The sequence below is a fragment of the Eptesicus fuscus genome, chromosome 4, assembly GCF_027574615.1.
Source record: "Eptesicus fuscus isolate TK198812 chromosome 4, DD_ASM_mEF_20220401, whole genome shotgun sequence".
In the NCBI taxonomy this organism is placed as follows: domain Eukaryota; kingdom Metazoa; phylum Chordata; class Mammalia; order Chiroptera; family Vespertilionidae; genus Eptesicus; species Eptesicus fuscus.
The window spans coordinates 36,490,588-36,509,772 of record NC_072476.1 but is presented as its reverse complement, the minus strand read 5'-3'; the positions used below and the strand labels follow the sequence as shown (position 1 = coordinate 36,509,772).

General features: G+C 49.1%; 1 protein-coding gene across 2 annotated transcripts in view; it reads left to right on the top strand.

Moving 5' to 3' along the window:
- LMNB1 (lamin B1) overlaps positions 1-7,880 on the top strand; it is a 41,163-nt gene extending 33,283 nt beyond the window's left edge. Inside the window, exons 9-11 of one of the 2 annotated variants that reach the window (XM_008141359.3) lie at positions 458-577; positions 4,531-4,641; positions 7,206-7,880. In XM_008141359.3, coding sequence (XP_008139581.1) covers positions 458-577; positions 4,531-4,641; positions 7,206-7,247 — 273 coding nt within the window. In that variant the 3' untranslated portion in view covers positions 7,248-7,880. Of the gene's footprint in view, positions 1-457; positions 578-4,530; positions 4,642-7,202 lie in introns of both variants that reach the window. The other variant, XM_054714940.1, reaches the window with a different exon arrangement.
- The last annotated feature ends 11,305 nt before the right edge of the window (positions 7,881-19,185 follow it).

Below are 19,185 nucleotides of genomic sequence, written 5' to 3'. Positions count from 1 at the left end.
CCCTTCACATGAACTCAGAGAGCTAATAGAATGCTCACAGTGAGAGCTCAGATTCCCTGAGTGAGCCAGCCACTCCGTGTGAGTGGGTAATTACTTGTCCTGGACAAAAATTTCCATCTTCTAGGTACCATTTCTGTCCCATTTTATGGATGACAAAAGTAAGGTAACTTTCTCAAGGGTAAGCTGACATGCAGAGGAGCTAGGATGTGAATGTAGGCAGCTTGACTTCCGAGCCCCGCGTCATCATTTTCACTTATCAGATGAGGAAGCTGGAGCCCAGATAAGTTCTGCGGGTTCTCCTTGACACAGCTAGTTAATATAATAGGTCTGGAGCTAGGGCACAGGTCTGAGGCTTTTAGAATCAGCCCTACTGGGTGTTCAACTCTCTCATAATGTTGCTGTCATTGGCAGGCGGACATGGGTTCTGAGTAGACTGATGTCCTGGTTTTGTTTCCAGATCTGGGCTGCAAACGCGGGTGTCACAGCCAGTCCTCCCACCGACCTCATCTGGAAGAACCAGAACTCCTGGGGCACTGGCGAAGACGTGAAGGTCATCCTGAGAAATTCTCAGGGAGAGGTATGGCCGTTCATTTTATCAGCACCACTACCATGTCCACTTCACCTGAAAGTTCATCCCGCAAGTGTGATTTCTTTGCAGAAATCAAATCAAAAAGTGACTGATTGCTTAAATCAGACCAGGACTGCTGCGTAATTCAAGGAGACGCTGACTTCAGACGTGGGGACGCAGTATGAGTGTCAGAGTCCTGACTGGTGACAGCAGAGGCTCAGTGAGCCTGGCCAAGCCGCTGTCCCCACGCACACGGCTGTGTGCCCTTGGCAGCTTCCTTCCCTCGCTTAGTTTTCTCTAAAATGGAGATAAGGCAATATCAGTGAGCTAACATTAATATAATGAGAACAACAGACATGAGACAATCCTGGGAGGTACTTGGAACAGCATCTGGCCTCTATGAACGCTAATGTTACCGACCTTGTCACTAGCTGTCAGTGTGTGTGAAACTGTGAATTTGAAGATTGTGGAGTTTGAAGATCTGCTTGATGTGTATGTTTTCAACATGTCAGTCCTAGAATTCTTGTCAACGCACCTTACCCATCCCCAAGTGTCAGGTAAAGTCACCCGGTGCCCCCACCACACACACACACACACACACACACACACACACACACACACACACACACTTCCCATTCCCATGAGTGCGCTCTCGGCACCAGGAGATATAAGTGTCTGTGGGAGGGAGTGGTCTCAGGCAAATCCCAGTGTCCCGAGGGCTGCTTCTCTCCTGAAGGGCCAGGTGCAGGCCTCGTACCCTACCCTGCGCTGGCCAGATGGGCCCCTCACTAGAGAGTAAGTACATCGAGGGCAAGGACCTACTCTCATTTTTGCCTGGCCTTGTTGTCCGCGCGGGCCCTGGCCTGCTGCCTGCAGCCCTTTGGAGTCCTTCCCAGCGGTCGCTGGTGCCGCCGCCTCAGAGCTAGGATTTCCGTAGCTCCTGGGCTGGTGGTTTCCCTGTAACTGAAGTGGGCAGAGCACACGTCTCTTTCGGAACACATAGGAGGAGCGGTGGGCGCTCAGGTCGGAAAGCACTATGGGAAGGCAGATGAAATCGGCTTGTGTGAGCCGGGGAATCTAGTTGCCACCCAGAGCGTTCTTTTCTGTGTGAAAAGGTGTTCCAAGTTAGAGGTAATCTTAATAGGAGGATATTTGGAACGCAGCAGGTTCAGAAACCCACCCTAGAGATGCGATGACGTGACTAAAGCAGGTGCCAGAGCCTGGGATGGGTCTTGAGGCAGCTCCTCAATGACGTTTCCGTGAAGCGATCGGAAGCTCAGGTTTCCCTTCATGATTAGACCACCGACTGTCAGATCCGTTGGTTGGTTTGTCTATTTTTTTTTTAAACAAACGATTGCTTCCTGTTGGCTAGGCTCTATTAGTGACTTCTGTCAGCAGCAGGGGCGGTATCACAATATAGTTACTGATTCCTGTGCCTTGTCACGAGTGCTTTTGTCAGCTATCTAATTCTGCAAGACTGTGTTTATTAGTAGGTCCCAGACCATGTTTGCAACGATCTGTATTCATCACCATAAAGACCACTTTTCTGTAACCTTGAAAGTAATTGGCTCAAGCCAGTTTCATTTTCTGTGCCTATTTTCTTCTTGCCGAGTCATGGAAAATGTCAGAAAACCCAATTAGACTGGCTTTAAAAGAATGGGAACATGTGGGCTCACAAAACCAAAACTCCAGAGGTAGTAGGCTTGACCCATGGGCTCGCCCAGTGTCCTACGGGTCCTCCTAGTGTCTCTGCTTCCTGGGTTGTCTCCCTCATGGATTCAGGATGGCTGCTGGCTGCCCCTGGAGCTGGCTTGGTATGGGAAAGAGCGGCTTCCTGTGTCTTACTCTGCCAGCTTGGGTCACGTGCCCGCCTCTAACCCAGTTCTGGGGCCAGGAGGACAGAGCTGGAGCTTGAGCCTCCCTCCCCCTCCACGGCGGGGCCACACTCCGTGGGACAGATGGGTGTCCAGTGAAACTGGGGCTCTGACTGAGAAATGAGGGAGGGAGTGATGGATGATTAAAAACACAGAAAATAAAATGTCTTTGTATGAGGGAAATAAAAAATAAAGCAGTGTCTCTGTACCTTGCAGAATATAGGCACAACTGAAATTTATCTATGAAAATGATTACTTCCTATACAGCGATTATCATAACTTAACCATCGGCTCCTCCATTAACAAAAACGTCCTGAGAAGTTATACCCCAGAAAATAGTAAATGCTATATAGCTCAGCCGCCAGAAGCTAGAATGTGAAGAATCTACAACAGATTTTGAAAAAAATCTTTCCTTATTTTAAGATGAGTTGAGGAAAGCTGGGTACTTCAAAAGCTTTTTGAGAATCTTTTCTGTTTTGTATGTATGCCACAATCTCCCAAATGATATCTTAGCTCCAAGAATTGTAATTGATCTAAATTACACTTTGGTTAAAGCAGGCAGATACTTGTGAAATGGCTCCTTGTATGTGTAGGCAGAGACCACTCGCACAGAATTGAAGTTTCCGGCTAGTTGGGAGACTCAGAATGGCCCATCTTTCCTGGCCCTGCCACAGTTATCAAAATTCCCGCAAAATGCTACCACACTCCCTTACTTCACTCACAGACTGTATCCTGGGACGTATTTAAAATGGAAGCTCATTGCTATGTCACTTTTGGTTTTCTTCCTCTGCCATTTTAAACTAGCTGGTCTGTGTTAAATTTCAGAGAAGCTTACACTGACATGTTAGCGCCTTCCTCTTCCTGTAAAGGAGTTATCGTGCTTGGGTGACGCTAGGACACGGGACAGCGTGAATTAGGTGCTCCGAGCACTCACTCACCCCTGCCAGCTCATCAGGGTAGCCCGGAGCTTAAATGGAATCACTGCTGCATCCGTGCGCGTCAGCAGTCCCTACAGGAAAGGCAGTAGGAAATGGGGATGGCTACTTCCTGTCCCACTGACAGTGAACGACGGGCGGTCCGTTTTATGTGTGGAATGCACTGGCCCTTCACGAGTGTGTTATTATTAGTAAACAGTGCTCATTGGTCTTGATTCCATTTCATTCAAGAGGAGCCAGTTGCTGAAGGAATGAAAGGAGCTCGTCCTTTTCTTCTCACTCATCACGGAGTCCTGTTGCTGCCATGGCTCCTGAGATCACAGCAGCTGGCCTCCAACTTCATTTAAAAAAAAAAAATAAAAAAAAATAAAAATATATATATTTTTTTCAATTGATTTTTAGAGTGAGAGGAGGGGGTGGGGAGAGAAACATTGATGTGAGAGTGAAACATCCATTGGCTGCCTCCTACACACCCCCCTACTGGGGATGGAGCCTGCAACCTTTAGGTGCACGGGACAATGCCCAACCAACGGAGCCATACCATCCAGGACTCCAACTTCATTTTATTCAGCATTTATTTATTTATTTTTAATATATTTTATTGATTTTTTACAGAGAGGAAGGGAGAGGGATAGAGAGTTAGAAACATCGATGAGAGAGAAACATCGATCAGCTGCTTCCTGCACACCTCCCACTGGGGATGTGCCTGCAGCCAAGGTACATGCCCTTGACCGGAATCAAACCTGGGACCCTTCAGTCTGCAGGCCGACGCTCTATCCACTGAGCCAAACCGGTCAGGGCGTATTCAGCATTTATTTAGCACCGTCTTTTTGCTGGAGCCAGGTGAGAGCCTTACTCTGCATTCACGTGGAGTGCTATAAGAATTCAATCTGCCAAATCACTTACAGGATTTGGAGTAACAGAATGGGATGAAAGCAGTGGGACCTTCTCAGCAAGCATTTCAAATTGGATACCAGTAGCTTCTCTGCAGGGAATATTGAAGATCTAAGAACTGCTTCTGATTATGCAAAAATTCCTGTTCAGTAGCTAAAGCTACTGATGAGCCACTTTAAACAAAGTCCCTGATGTAGGAATGCTATTTCTTAAACTTACGTTTGGTTTCAACTTAAAATCAAACTCCTCTTGCTTCTAGGAGGTGGCTCAAAGAAGTACAGTCTTTAAAACAACCATACCTGAAGAGGAAGAGGAGGAGGAGGAGGAAGCAGCTGAAGTGGCTATTGAGGAAGAATTTTTCCACCAGCAGGTATTACTTCAATATATTTGCTTTGAATTTTATTAATGGAATTACATGAAAACCAAAACCAGTCGTGGAGTCTGGTTTTTCCCTGGTGCTTGATGAGCCAGAACAGGGATCTACAAGTGGATGCTGCTTTTCCTGAGGAGATACTCGGCGTAGTACATCAGGTTACTGCAAGGAAATGTTGGCATACCTTTTTAAAACATTGTTTTCTCATTATATCCAATTTCAGTTTTGTCTTGTGTGTGTGTGTTTTTTTTTTTAAATGTACATAATACGGTAGGACATGTGTGACACTTATTAAGCATATGTAATTAGAATGCATGCTCAAAATTATTTACTTAAGGATTCTGTGATTGAGAAGTTTACACTTCTAAATTAGAAGTAAGCATCTGCATGTAAACTTAAAAAAAAATAACAAAGAGCAATATTCGGCTTCAGAAGGAAATCAAATTGATGCTATATTAAGTTCTTAATCATCTAATTGCAAGATAGGTTGTAGCTGGTGCTTGGGCTTTTGAGAGCTCTTAAAATAAAGAAGCTCCAAATTTGATTCTAATTAAATTGGAATTATTAATAACTAACGAGCCTTCAGTTTATATTCTCAAGCTGCTTGAGTCTGATCATTAATCAAAACTGCTATTTCCATAAGCCTGTCTCCAGATTTATAGGTCTGTTCGTTTTGCTTTATGAGTCCCAATCCTACTCCAAATGAACATTATCTTAGTGTGTAGTCCCCATGGTGGAGAACCACTTGAGGTGGGTTATATGAGGTAGAATGAACTTTTGGCCTGGATACTTCATACATTTCAGGGACTACTTCAGAATAGATACTTTAGACTTGGCTTCACTGAGAAACAAGCACCAGATCCATTTTCCGCCCTTAAAGAACCGTTGTAATGACTGGGAGTAAAATAACAATGTCAGATATCAGTGTGAGCTGTAGTCGGCCGGCCGCTGGAGAGAGCTCTCTGGGCCCCTGGAGTAGCTGAGATCTCCGGGAAATCTGCTTGTCCAGTATTTTGAAGGACGGGCAATTGTTTGGGCATGAGACGCAGACGATGGTGTTCTGAGGGTGTTTGAATTATTTGTCGTTACATTGACAAACCACCCCAAGACTTAGTGGCTTAAAACAATGGTTTTTTCCTTCCCATGATTCTTTGGTTTGACTGGGCTCAGCTGGGAGATTATCTTGCTTCCCGTGATGGAGACTTGAGTTAACCAAGCAGTTGCTGGGAGCTTGGCTGGGGCTGGAATGTCCCTCACATCTCTCTCCATGTGGCTGCTCATCGCTCAGTAGTTCAGCCCAAGCTCTACAACGTGGCAGCTCCCTCCCAAGAGGGTGAAAACAAAGAGTGCTGGAGCCCTTACAGGCTAGGCCCAGGCATTCTCCCAGCCAAAGCAGTTAGTTATAAGGCCGGCTCCAGGTGAGGGCCAAAGTCTCCCCTCTTTCCTTAGGGGAGGCGCGGCAGAGAGTTTGTGGTGATCTTTAGTGCACCCGGGGGGGCATGTCAAGACTCAAGCACGAGGTGTATCGGTGCATCCAGTTGTGTTGCAGGGTGTGTGTGTGAGAGAGGTGAGGTTGGAAGGTGGTAGAACACCCAGGCAAGTAGCGGCTGCACATTTTGAAGCAGAGGGGAAATTGAAACTACAAGGCATGGACTCTACAAGGGAAATTGCAGAGGTACAGAGGGACTGTTCCTTTTTTTTAAAATTCATTTTGAGAGAGAAAGGAATGGGGTAGGGGGGCGGGGAGAGAGAGAGAGAGAGAGAGAGAGAGAGAGAGAGAGAGATTGTTGTTCTACTTATTTATGCATTCCATTCAGGGGTTGATTGTTGTGTGTGCCCTGACCTTGGTGTATCGGGATGATGCTCTAACCAACTGAGCTACCGGCCAGGGCACTGAGGAACTATTAAAGTGCAGATTCATTAGGGCACAGTGGCTGAACTTGAGGGTGAGAGAAGGAAAACAGAAGTTAAAGATGTGTGAAGTTTTTAGCTTTTGTGATCAGAGAAAATAACATCAAGGTTCAGAAGACGGGAGATGGAAGGACAGATCAGCTAGTTTGACCTCTCGATAGTGAATGAATCCAGTGGCCTTGCAAGTTGATGGGAAGTTTTTTCTGGTGACTTTCACATCTGAGGATGAACCCAGTGCAAATGCTTCGGGACGGAACATTGAGGAGCCAGCCGGCGTATTCTCTGATGTGGTTGTTTAGAATGGAGTCCATCGATCTCTTTCCTAACTTATGAAAGAGACAGTGGTTTTCAACTTTGGTTGCATATTAGAATTACTTAGGAACGTTAACATTTTATGTAAATAGATTCTCATTTAATTGATCTAGGGACCTAGATCAGAATTTATTTTCTTTAAGCTCCTTAGTGTAGCTGGAGTTGAGAATCACTGTGCTGGAATTAGAGTTTTCTGGGGAAGAATTCCGTAAGGGACAGATGAAAAAGGATGAGAAATGATTAGGGTCCACTTGAAGGTACGGATTTGTAGCATCTCTCGTTAAAATACTGTGATCCACTTTCTTAGCCCTAATTTCTCTTTCTCTTTTCCTCATCAGGGAGCCTCTCGAGCATCCAATAGAAGCTGTGCAATTATGTGAACTTCTCAAGTCGACTGTCTTCCTCGAAGTAAAGAAGGATGGTAATCCTCACCTACATACAGTGCAGAGCCTTCTCAGAAGCACAGAATATTTTTATATTTCCTTTATGTGAATTTTTAAGCTGCGAAATGATGGCCTTAATTTCCTTTTTTGACACTGAAAGTTTTGTAAAAGAAATCATATCCATACACTTTGTTGCAAGATGTGAATTATTGACACTGAACTAACTGTACTGTTTGGAAAGGGTCCCTCAAATTTTTTGACATTTTTTTGTATGTGTGTTTTTTTTTTTAAGTTCTTATGAGAAGAGAAGGGGAGGGAGGGTCAATAAACCACTGTGTGTTTGGGCATAATTTGAAGATTGCTCCATCTAGATTAGCAATCTGCTCTTGACTATTCTCTGCTACATATAACGGTGCTGTGAGGGAGGGGGAAAGTGTTTTTCAATATATCGCAATTTTGTACTGAATTTTTTGTAATAAACAATCATGTCTACAATTTTTTTTTAATAGAAAAGAGAAATTTTGTAAGATGGCAATATTAACCTAATCATGTAAGCACCCTGGATGAAGGACTCCACAAAACTTTGTTTTATGGTTACTTCTTTTAGATTCTTAATTCACCAAGGGTATGGGGGGAGGGAGGGATGGGGGAGGGAGGGTTTCTCTTAAAATGCGTTAGTTATGTTTTTTTAAGATAGTGTAACTTGCTTAAATTTCTTATGTAACATTAACAAATAAAAGGCTGTTTTAATATTAATCTACTGTCTTTTTTAACTTGTGCTCAGTGCTTTTTAGCTTATTTAACTATAAGACTTAAATGGGAACATAGGTCATACAGTGGGAGAAGTCATTTATTTATATTTTATTTTAAATTGATTTAAGAGAGAGGAAGGAAGAGGCAAAGGAAAAAATATGGAGATTATACTTCTAGAACATAGTTTTACTGCCTTTTAAAATGGCAAAAAGATATTGCTTAAAAGCCACCTTTTGAGGGATAAGGTATGAGTGATATGAAATACAGGTAGGCGTGTGCTGTGGCGGGGGTACCTTTGCTAGGTATCATGGTAATTGGGGTGTCGTTTGTTATGGGTTTGGGGAAATTTTGTCTTGTGATTGCTTTAGCTAAGTGAGTTCATCTTCTTGAACGTGGACTATCTGAACCATACCTAACAGCTGATAACATTTCAGGAGCTAAGCCAGAGTCAATGTTTGCTTTTCTCTTAAAATATTCCTGCGGTAAGCTGCACACAGACTGCCAGCTTTCACTTGAAAATAACTCAGCGTCCCAGAATCACTGTGCTCTGCAGATTTACTGCATCCTCTGATGCCCTCCCAGACACAGATAAATGCTGGGTTAGAAATTCCGCCGGTGAAGCAGATAAAACGATAACTTCTCACACAGATTTCCCTTCACAGTGAGGATGGCAGCGTGGTGTGGGGCCAGGCTTGCCTGTGAAAAATTTTGCCACAAGATGGGGTTCTTGTCATCAGAATTCACTCTAGGTACTTGATTGTTGGTAAATTAGGTTATAGAAATCATGACACTTTCATTAGGGAAGAATTAAGAAAAATTGGCAGCTGTGATACCGAAGAGTAGTAAAGACTAGTGAAATTTCGAGTAAAAAATCCAGGACTCCGTTTTGGGCCCTTGAATGTGTGGGCAGTAGATTGTTGAGACGATTCAGATGGACAGACGAGACTAAAAAGGACGTCTCTGGAAGCCAGTGGCACCCGCGGCTGTGCCCACTGAACGTTGGCGGCTCAGAGCGCGCGCTGCCTCTGTGTGTTACATGTGTCACCTTATCAACGGAGTTAACATCAAACACAGCGTCAAAAACTGCATTTCTGGGTTAGCGAACTATTTTATAACAAGCATGACCTCCCACCCCATTTTTGCATTTTATCTCCGATTATTGTTATTTAACCACTGTTTTTACTCAGATTTACTTTTATTCCTCTTTTTTGGCTCTCGCTTTTCTTCACCAAAAAAAAAAAAAAAAATTGGATGTTCTCATTTTGTTGACTATTACTTCATCCCCACGCACTGTTCTTCCCGCTGGGATTTCTCGACTGCCATTGCGCCCATCCTCTTTCAGATGGGTTAGGTTTCTCTGCTGCGCTCTCAGTACCTGCCTTGGCTTCATCGCACACACTCTGTTCTGAGCTCTGCAATCTGCTTGCCTGTCGAGTTTCTAATTTCATTGACTATACTTTCCATTTCTGAAGTTTCCTTTGATTCTTTTTCAAACTTGCCTATTCTTTTTTATTTTTATTTTTATTTTTTGGTAGGAGCAATCTATTTTATTGAGAGCCTTCAGGGAAGGGTCGAAGTGCTGGGAGGACAATGGATCCGATGTCCTTGGCTGGCCAGATCTTGCAAGCTTTACAGCTGCCAAAAAGCTTGCCTATTTTTTTTAAACTTATTTTTTCATTATCTTTTATCAATCCTTGTAATTATATTTATAATCTCTAATTAGTTTCTTTTTAAATTTTTTTCTTGAGTTCTTTTTAAAAAATATATATATTTTTTTATTTCAGAGAGGAAGGGAGAGGGAGAGAGAGAGAAACATCAATGATGAGAATCATTGATCTGCTGCCTCTTGCACGCACCCTCCTGGAGATGGAGCCCACAACCCAGCCATGTGCCCTTGGCCAGAATAGAACCTGGGACCCTTCAGTCTGCAAGCCAAGCTCTATCCACTGAGCCAAACCAGCTAGGACTCTTGTTCTTAAGATGCTAATTTTTCTGTTAGCTGTGTCTACTGACTGCCCCGCCTCCCATGATGGTTTGCTTCCTCGTGGGGTGTTTAGCCTTGTGACATCTTCAGCGAGGGTGAGGGTTGCTTCCAGGCCCCAGGGTGTGGGTGGGCTTCTGGGCCAGCTCCCCAGTGATTGCAGTGGTTCGGCCTTTTCTGTTGTTTTCTCACCTTGTGATAGTGAAACCCACTGTGACACTGTGCCTGGGTGTTCTGTTTTCCACAGGGAAGGTCCGTGTGCCCCCGAGTCCCGCTGATCCTCACCATTGCTTTGGGCACACGCGGTGCACCTGGAGGTCTGCGCCCGCACGCAAGGCCCCGTTCCTGTCCCTACTCCCAGCCCCTAACGCTTACATTTCAGACTGTGAGTTCAGTTCTTTGTTCCTTTATGGACACTTCTCATTCTCTTAAGCTGGACTCTACATTACAACAGAAAAGTATATTTTACCAGCTGAATAGTGGAAGGAGGGAAGGGTTTTCCTTGTCAGTTTAGTCTGTCTTCATACATAAATGCATGTGTGTACACATTTATTTGCATATGGGTTTATTTGTAAGAGAGGTGATTACCCTAAGTCAGTTCCTCTTGATTTCCCTCTTACCTACCATCCCTTTCATCAGATCTTAAATCCACAAAGGAATGTATTTGAATGCCTCTTCTTTTCCTGGCCAAAATACATGTTAGAAACAAAATGAGAAATTAAGAAGAATCTTTCAGTATCCATGCTGCCAGGTCGTCGGCTTCTAAACAAAATGCAGATCTTCTCTCTTCGGTTCTATTGCACGAAGCAGTGGCTCCGTGGATAGGAATTTTGGGAGGTACCGTCAGAGGAGGATGTTAAGGTTCAAACCTGAGCCCCTGAAATAAGGTTCTGGTGTTGCTGTGACATGTACTTGGCAAAACCCAGAATTCTGAAATGGGGACTGACTTTCTCTCTCCCCTCCTATCCTTCCCCCAACCCTCCAATGAAACAAAAACAGGCACCAAAGGCGGCAATATCTAGGATTCTGCGTTTCTGCCATTTGCCTGCCGTACTAAAGGGACATTTGGAGCCAGATTGATGGGAATGAGGAAAAATATTTAGGCAAAACTCACAGAAGTCATATTTCAGGTTGTTGGAGAGGAAGCTGCATACGAACAGTGTTGAGTGGGAAGAATTAATTAATAGGGAACAATTCTGGGAGTGGATGCTCCTTGGCTGTTGGGAGGGTCAGAGTGAGGGCAGGGAATAACAGGAGATGGACGGTGGCCAGTTTGCCCCGGAGACACGATCAGGCCCCGTGTGTGAAATCACTCACTTCCTGCTCCGACCCCTCACGTCCCCAATAATGTGTTTTCCCTCACTTTTAGCAGCACAGTAAATTCTGTTTTCTGCTGACATTTCTCCAGAGACAAAATGCACCTTTCAATTGAAGGAGACAGCCTCTTCAGGACCTTAATTACTTTAAAACAATAAAACATATTCGCCCAGATTTATTACATGAGTGCTTCCTCCCCCAATCGGAACGGGAATCCTCGGTTCAGTGCCAGCCGAGTTTGCTCTCAGAGAAATGCAGCTCTCGTTTCATTTCGGTGGTTTTCAGACTTCCTTTGGCTGAGTGTTACTTCCCATGGGCCCGGTCTGTGGATCCTGAAGATTTATCTGTGTTTGGTATGCCATTTTCTTAAATATTGGTGTTGATTTCTTTGATTTAAAACGGGACGGTCCTCACTTGCCTCTCGAGCCTTCCTTCGTGGCCTGCTTGGTCCACAGCTCGTGTCCCCTACCCTCTGCCTCTGCATCCCCGCGGGACCCGGCTCTGGGGACAGGCCTCCCCGTACAATTGTAACAGCACGCAGGGACCTTCACTAGATTTAGTTTTCCTCAGTGTTTGCTGACTCCGTCTGGATAATTCCTTTCAAACTGTCTGGTTTGGTGTGTTGAAAACACTCGGGTGTATCTGCAGTCCCTTCCGCATGGTCCCGTGTCCCGTGACTTAAGTTTAGCCACAGGTGCTAACGTGTCCACCGTGGGACCACAGCAGAGAAGCCTCACTGTGCTGAGTAGGTCTCACCTCTGGCACGAGCGAGCGTTCTAGCTCAGTGGCTACGAGTGATCTTGTTCATTACCCAAACGGTGCGTCCCAGGTCACTTAGTCCCCTTTTCCCTTCTCTTTCTCCCTGCATTCTTTTTTGCTTTTTTATTTTTTATTTTACTTATTTTTTTAAAAATATATTTTATTGATTTTTTTACAGAGAGGAAGAGAGAGGGACAGAGAGCTAGAAACATCGATGAGAGAGAAACATTGATCAGCTGCCCCCTGCACACCCCCCACCGGGGATGTGCCCGCAACCAAGGCACATGCCCTTGACCGGAATCGAACCTGGGATCCCTGAGTCCGCAGGCCGACGCTCTATCCACTGAGCCAAACCGGTTTCGGCCTTTTTTGCTTTTTAAATATGTTTTTTAAAATATATATTTTATTGTTATTTTTACAGAGAGGAAGGGAGAAGGATAGAGAGTTAGAAACATCGATGAGAGAGAAACATCAATCAGCTTCCTCCTGCATACCCCCTACTGGGGATGTACCCACAACCATGGTACATGGCCTTGACTGGAATCGAACCCGGGACCCTTCAGTCTGCAGGCTGACACTTTATCCACTGAGCCAAATGAGTCAGGGCATTTAAATATGTTTTTATTGATTTTTTATTTATTGACTAGAGGCCTGATGCATGAAATTTGTGCAAGAGTAAGCCTTCCTTCCCCTGGCTGCCGGCACCGTTTTCCCTCTGGCACCCAGGACCGGATGTCCAGTCTAATTAGCATATTAAGCTTTGATTATTATAGTTTTTTTTTAGAGAGAGAGAGTAAGGGAGAGGGATAGAGAGATAGAAACATCAATGAGAAAGGGAACATCATCTATTGGCTGCCTCCTGAACACCCCCTACTGGGAATAGAGCCCTCAACTCCAGTGTGTGCCCTAACCTAGAATCTTGGTTCCTGTTTCCTGGGTCGATGCTCAACCACTGAGCCACACCGGCCAGGTTCTTCCTGCCTTCTTTACCTCTGAGCCAGGGAGCCCCGTCACACGGCCCTCTAACCAGCCTCCTTTTTGACTGCGAGCCCGGCAGCTGGCGCCTTCTCCTCCTGGGATCTCGGCCCAGCGCTCCCCACCCCTCTGTTACGCTGCTTTCCAACGGGTGTCAACAAGGGACTGAACCCAAACTCTTTCTGGGGCCAAATTTTTCTATGATCCATGTTCCCAGTTGCCTGGTTGGATCATTTCTCTGTAAGTTGTCCTGATAAGAGAACAATTGTTAGGAAATTTGAACCTTGGAAATAACAAGAGCTGAGAACATTCATTGTTGCTTAGTTCATCATGATGTGTCAGGAACGAAATCAAGACCCCAGACTGACCTCTGAGAAGTGCAGGCTCGGGGTCACCAGGAAAAGTAGGGCCTTTGCTTACAAACCTGGGGGGTCCTTGTGGAGAACATTCAGATAGGAGCCTGAGCTGTGTCACGCCCCTGGGGGGATCGGCTGAGCCCTGGCTGGGTGGGTCCTGGGGCAGCCCTGCTCTCGCTCAGTGGAGCACACGGCCCCACAGGTGGTCTCTTCCTTATACTCGGAACAGCTTCGCTCTCATGAAGGAAGAAAGAAAAGCAACAAAGATCCAAAAAGAGGAAGGAGGGCGAAAGGGAAAGGATCAGGTATTGACGTCCCAGAGCCGGGCTCTCTGCCCAGGGTGGTTACGTTACCTTACTTACGGCTTTCAGAACCACACGGTGAGTGTGTGACCCTGCTCTGGCAGATGGGCAGCGTAACCTCCCCTAATCCGGAGGTTACGTCATTTATTCCCTCAGTCGTTCCTTCAACCATTCACAGGGATTTGGTTTTGCCTGGCACTGCCTGGCAAGGCACCCAGAATACCAAGATCGGAGACCCAGCCGTTTTCTCAGAAACTCAATCTGATCACAGGTCAGTATCCCAGACAGCGAGGCCTGCTCTACCATCCCAGGCAGCTCTCCGAAAATAACTTACGTCCTTTACAAACGAAGCGGTGTTGTTCATCGTCGAGATGAATGGGAACAATTCCAACTGTCAGACACCCCCAAATCCCCATTTTCCATCTTGGCTCTTTCTGTTATTCTTCAAATTAATGGCAAATGTAATACGTGTTATTTGCATGGTGCCGTTTAGAAAATGCTCTCATGTAGATGAGCCAGTTTGTGCCTCTCGGCCCCTAAAGATGAGACTCAGTCGGGAGCAGACGGGGGAGTCTGCTTCCTCAGCAGGCTCTGGCTCCCTGTCCCACTTCCTCCCGCCGCACTGCACTCTGCACTGCACCCTGCCAGCTCACAGCTCAGACAGCAGCTGGCGGCCGCCCTCCCCCGAGCTGGCTGCGGTGCGCGGTGCACGTCCCCTGACATGGGGGTGGGGGTTGGGGGGGGGGAATGAAGTGTTCTGATCTCAGTCTCCCGAGGCGGATAGTCACCATGAGGTAAGCTAAACTGAGGTGGGGGAGGACCCACAAGCTCTTGAAAGCAGGTTGGGCCTCAGTGAAGCAACATGGTCATAACATATCTGGGAATTGTTGAAAATGACCCAGAGGGTGTGCAAGCCTCCCCCTGCTTCCCCTCCCCACCCCCACAGTTATCCTAGTGGCCGGTGGGGGAGGGCTGTGAATAACAGGAGTTATTGGAACTGGTGATTCAGCTCTGATTAGAAAGGAGGTAAAAAAATATATATTTTTAATGATGGAGAATTAAGCATTCTTTAAAGCATGCCAAGTGTAGTCAGGGGTCATGTCCCAAACCTGTACTTTCCCACCTGGACGGGCCTTCTCCACAGACAGGCTGCGAGCGTGAGGAGCAGCGCTGTTTTTGCCTCTGAACTTGCTCTGTCAGTGGAGGCCCAGGTCAGAGCAGTTACTGACACGGAGTTGCTGTCACTCAGTGGTGTGATCCTGAAAAAGCCAGCATTCCTGCTTCCCAGCTTCCTTATCTGTGTCTTGAGACTAACAGTCCTATTCCAGGGAGAGGATGGGAGAAAGGTCACGTGAGGTCACGTGGAAAGATTATACCAACACAGTAGGTCTGAATCACGTCAAAGGTTTTGATTAGGGGATTGGGACCGGTGAGACTTGCAGTACGAACTGGCGGGGTGTCCGTGGCCATTCGTGTATGTGAGTCTGCAAGTGAAAACGGTGTTGGTCCGAGTTAATATTTCTCCTGGCCAGGTGAGGGGTTGAACAAGGAGAGCTATTAATACTGGAAGCGCCACGTTGACTCACGTCGTGAGTAAATACCAATTCAACAAACACTTATGAGGCACTTCCTGAGGGCTGCTCCGTGTACTAGGCCCTGGCGATCAAGTGTAAAGAGAGGGAGAAAGGATATCCTGTCCTGGCCCGACGGGTGGAGCCTGCAGCTCAGGGCCGCATCGATCCAATAGCCGCACGGACACAGACCCGCCGCTGCGCTAAGCGCTTCTGAACAGAAGGCACCGCTGGTCTCGCGCTGGACGATGTGTCTAGTTGGAGGCTGTTTCGGAGGAGACACGTCTCGCTTGAGAAGGACTCAGCTACACAAACCCCCCAATCATGACAGGCGTGATTACATTGTATTCACATTCCTTGACTTCCTGTGAGGATTATCTGAGTTTCTTGAAAACCAGGACCAGCACCTTGCGCCGGTTTAGTAAGGGCCCTGGACCCGTCACCCGAACTCCAGCCCGGCTCCGGGGGCAGGGGAGACAGGTGGTGGGGAGAGGGACAGAGCGACCAGGTTCCAGGAGGAATCTGCGTGGGTGATGCCACGGCGCCACAGCCTGCAGCCGGCTGTTCCCTGTCCCCCCACACCCCCCCCCCAACCCCGCCCCAGGTCCTGGACCTGAAATCCAAAGGCACTCATCTCGAGGGCCCAGACTGGTGGGAGTGCGTCCGGGGAGTTCGGCCGGCTGGGTGGAGTTCAGGTCCTCCTGAGCTCCTCTGAGACACGCCTCTGCCTGCTGTAAGGGATGGGATTTGGGCTGGAACCTGGACGCACCTGGAAATGTGGAGTTTCTGGGTCTAAGGCTGCCCAAAGAGAAACCCACTCCCACCCGGCATGCGTGGAGGCATCTCGAAGCAACACTGTGAACAGCGAGATCTGCTTTTTTTCCTTTGAAAATTGCATATTGTAGGAGGGAGGCTATTTCCCAATCGGATGCTTGGGGCCATGTCCTGGGATTTTCCCGGTTTAGACGCATGTTGGCCCGCCCCTAAGGAGTCTTTGCCGTCCGGATGTGCTCCAAACCACCTCGCCTCGCGTGGAGGCGCCAGGTCCCTGTGGAAGCTCTTTCTCGGAGGGAGGCGGCCTTGGTGAGCTCGGCACCCCTGTGCCAGGCTGGCCGCAGTGCCTCCTTTGCCCTGTCGTTTAAAACCGAAGATGACAGGGGCCGTCAAGGGGCCCCACGTGCTCAGGGCGCACACGGGAAACAGAGAGGATTTCTGGAACATGTTGGCAATCACTTCTGAGTTGTCCTCTGAGACCCAAACACTGCCAAGATCTCGTGGCTCGTGCCAGCGGCCATCCCTCTCCTCCCGCAGCGTCTCCGTGCTCGGCCTGCGCGCTGCGGGCGGAGCCTCCTCCGCGGTGGGCCCTGCACACACGCCGACTGCGGCTCGCTGTGCTGGATCCTGGAGCTGCGGCCACAGCGTCGCGCTTGTCCTCCAGGATGTCTGTAGGTTGATTTCCGGTTTTCGTTGAAATAAATAATCATTCAAGCCTCCAGCTGGGAAGGGGGCCTGAAGGGTCCCCGGGCACTGACATACTAAAGCCACGTGCAACCCGACCAGGGCTCCCTTCTTCCCCGCCAGGCGGCTGGAGGAAGTCCTGGGTCTTTGGCAGCCCTTTCCCCAGAGCGCGTGAGAGAAGGTTGGCAGACACTGAGCTGTGAAGGGAAGGGAGGCAGTCGGAGTGCTTTTGTCATCCTTGGCACACGAATCCTAAGTTACAGCAACGAGATCAGGCCTTCTGTGGGGACCGCAGGGCACCTGGCACCCTCAGCAGTTTGCTTTCGGTGAGTTCCCTCTAGCAGACTCGGCCGGCCAGGCTGGCCCGACGTGGATGACTTCGGGTGGTTACAACGGGAAACACGTTAATGCTCCCTGATACCGTCTCTGGGGGAACCAGCAACTGACAGGATTCCAGAAGGTGGTTGTTTGAAGGGCCTCATCAGCTCCGAGGAGAGATGGGAGGAGCCGAGAGTGAACATATGTGCTGCCTATTAATTGATTTGCATCGTATGGCAACGGGCCCCACCGGGGGGCTGTGACCTCTGTTCCGCTCAGAAGAGCCACCAGGAAGTTGTGGAGACAGATGTGTCCTCTCCTCATCTTGAGTCCCCTGACCCGCAGGGCATTCGGCCACTTCTTCCCTGAATCGCCCTGGGTCTGCAGCTGCTCACATCTGCTGCCGGTTCTCCTCCCTCCACACGCACCCTGTCCCAGGCACCTCTCCCTCCCTCCACACGCACCCTGTCCCAGGCACCTCTCCCTCCCTCCACACGCACCCTGTCCCAGGCCCCTCTCCCTCCCTCCACACGCACCCTGTCCCAGGCACCTCTCCCTCCCTCCACACGCACCCTGTCCCACGCACCTCTCCCTCCCTCCACACGCACCCTGTCCCAGGCCCCTCTCCCTCCCTCCACACGTACCCTGTCCCAGGCCCCTCTCCCTCCCTCCACACGCACCCTGTCCCAGGCACCTCTCCCTCCCTCCACACGCACCCTGTCCCAGGCACCTCTCCCTCCCTCCACACGCACCCTGTCCCAGGCCCCTCTCCCTCCCTCCACACGTACCCTGTCCCAGGCACCTCTCCCTCCCTCCACACGCACCCTGTCCCAGGCACCTCTCCCTCCCTCCACACGCACCCTGTCCCAGGCACCTCTCCCTCCCTCCACACGCACCCTGTCCCAGGCCCCTCTCCCTCCCTCCACACGTACCCTGTCCCAGGCCCCTCTCCCTCCCTCCACACGCACCCTGTCCCAGGCACCTCTCCCTCCCTCCACACGCACCCTGTCCCAGGCACCTCTCCCTCCCTCCACACGCACCCTGTCCCAGGCCCCTCTCCCTCCCTCCACACGTACCCTGTCCCAGGCACCTCTCCCTCCCTCCACACGCACCCTGTCCCAGGCACCTCTCCCTCCCTCCACACGCACCCTGTCCCAGGCCCCTCTCCCTCCCTCCACACGCACCCTGTCCCAGGCACCTCTCCCTCCCTCCACACGTACCCTGTCCCAGGCACCTCTCCCTCCCTCCACACGTACCCTGTCCCAGGCACCTCTCCCTCCCTCCACACGCACCCTGTCCCAGGCCCCTCTCCCTCCCTCCACACGTACCCTGTCCCAGGCACCTCTCCCTCCCTCCACACGCACCCTGTCCCAGGCACCTCTCCCTTCCTCCACACGCACCCTGTCCCAGGCCCCTCTCCCTCCCTCCACACGTACCCTGTCCCAGGCACCTCTCCCTCCCTCCACACGCACCCTGTCCCAGGCACCTCTCCCTCCCTCCACACGCACCCTGTCCCAGGCACCTCTCCCTCCCTCCACACGCACCCTGTCCCAGGCCCCTCTCCCTCCCTCCACACGCACCCTGTCCCAGGCACCTCTCCCTCCCTCCACACGCACCCTGTCCCAGGCACCTCTCCCTCCCTCCACACGCACCCTGTCCCAGGCACCTCTCCTGTGGGTGGTGCTGGACTTAGCCGCATGGCGCTGTCGTTAGGAGTGTGGGAGGGGAGGGAGGGAGGAAGGGGTGTTCAGAGAACTTCACCTTGAGATCCACTGAGATTAACAAAACAAGTGTTGGCCTGTGGAAGGATTCTTAGGCTGTGTGTGTGTGTGTGTGCGCGCGCACACGCATGTCTATGTGTATGTGCGTGTGTGGTTTTTAAAAATATATATTTTTTGATTTATGTATATTGATTTCAGAGAGGAATGGAGAGGGATAGAAACATCAATGATGAGAGAGAATCATTGATTGGCTGCCTCCTGCATGCCCCCTACTGGGGGGGATCGAGCCTGCAACCTGAGCATGTGCCCTTGGCCGAAACTGAACCTGGGACCCTTCAGTCCTCAGACCGACGCTCTATCCACTGAGCCAAAGCAGCTAGGGCACATGTGTGGCTTTTTAATGTGCATGCCGGCACATATGTGT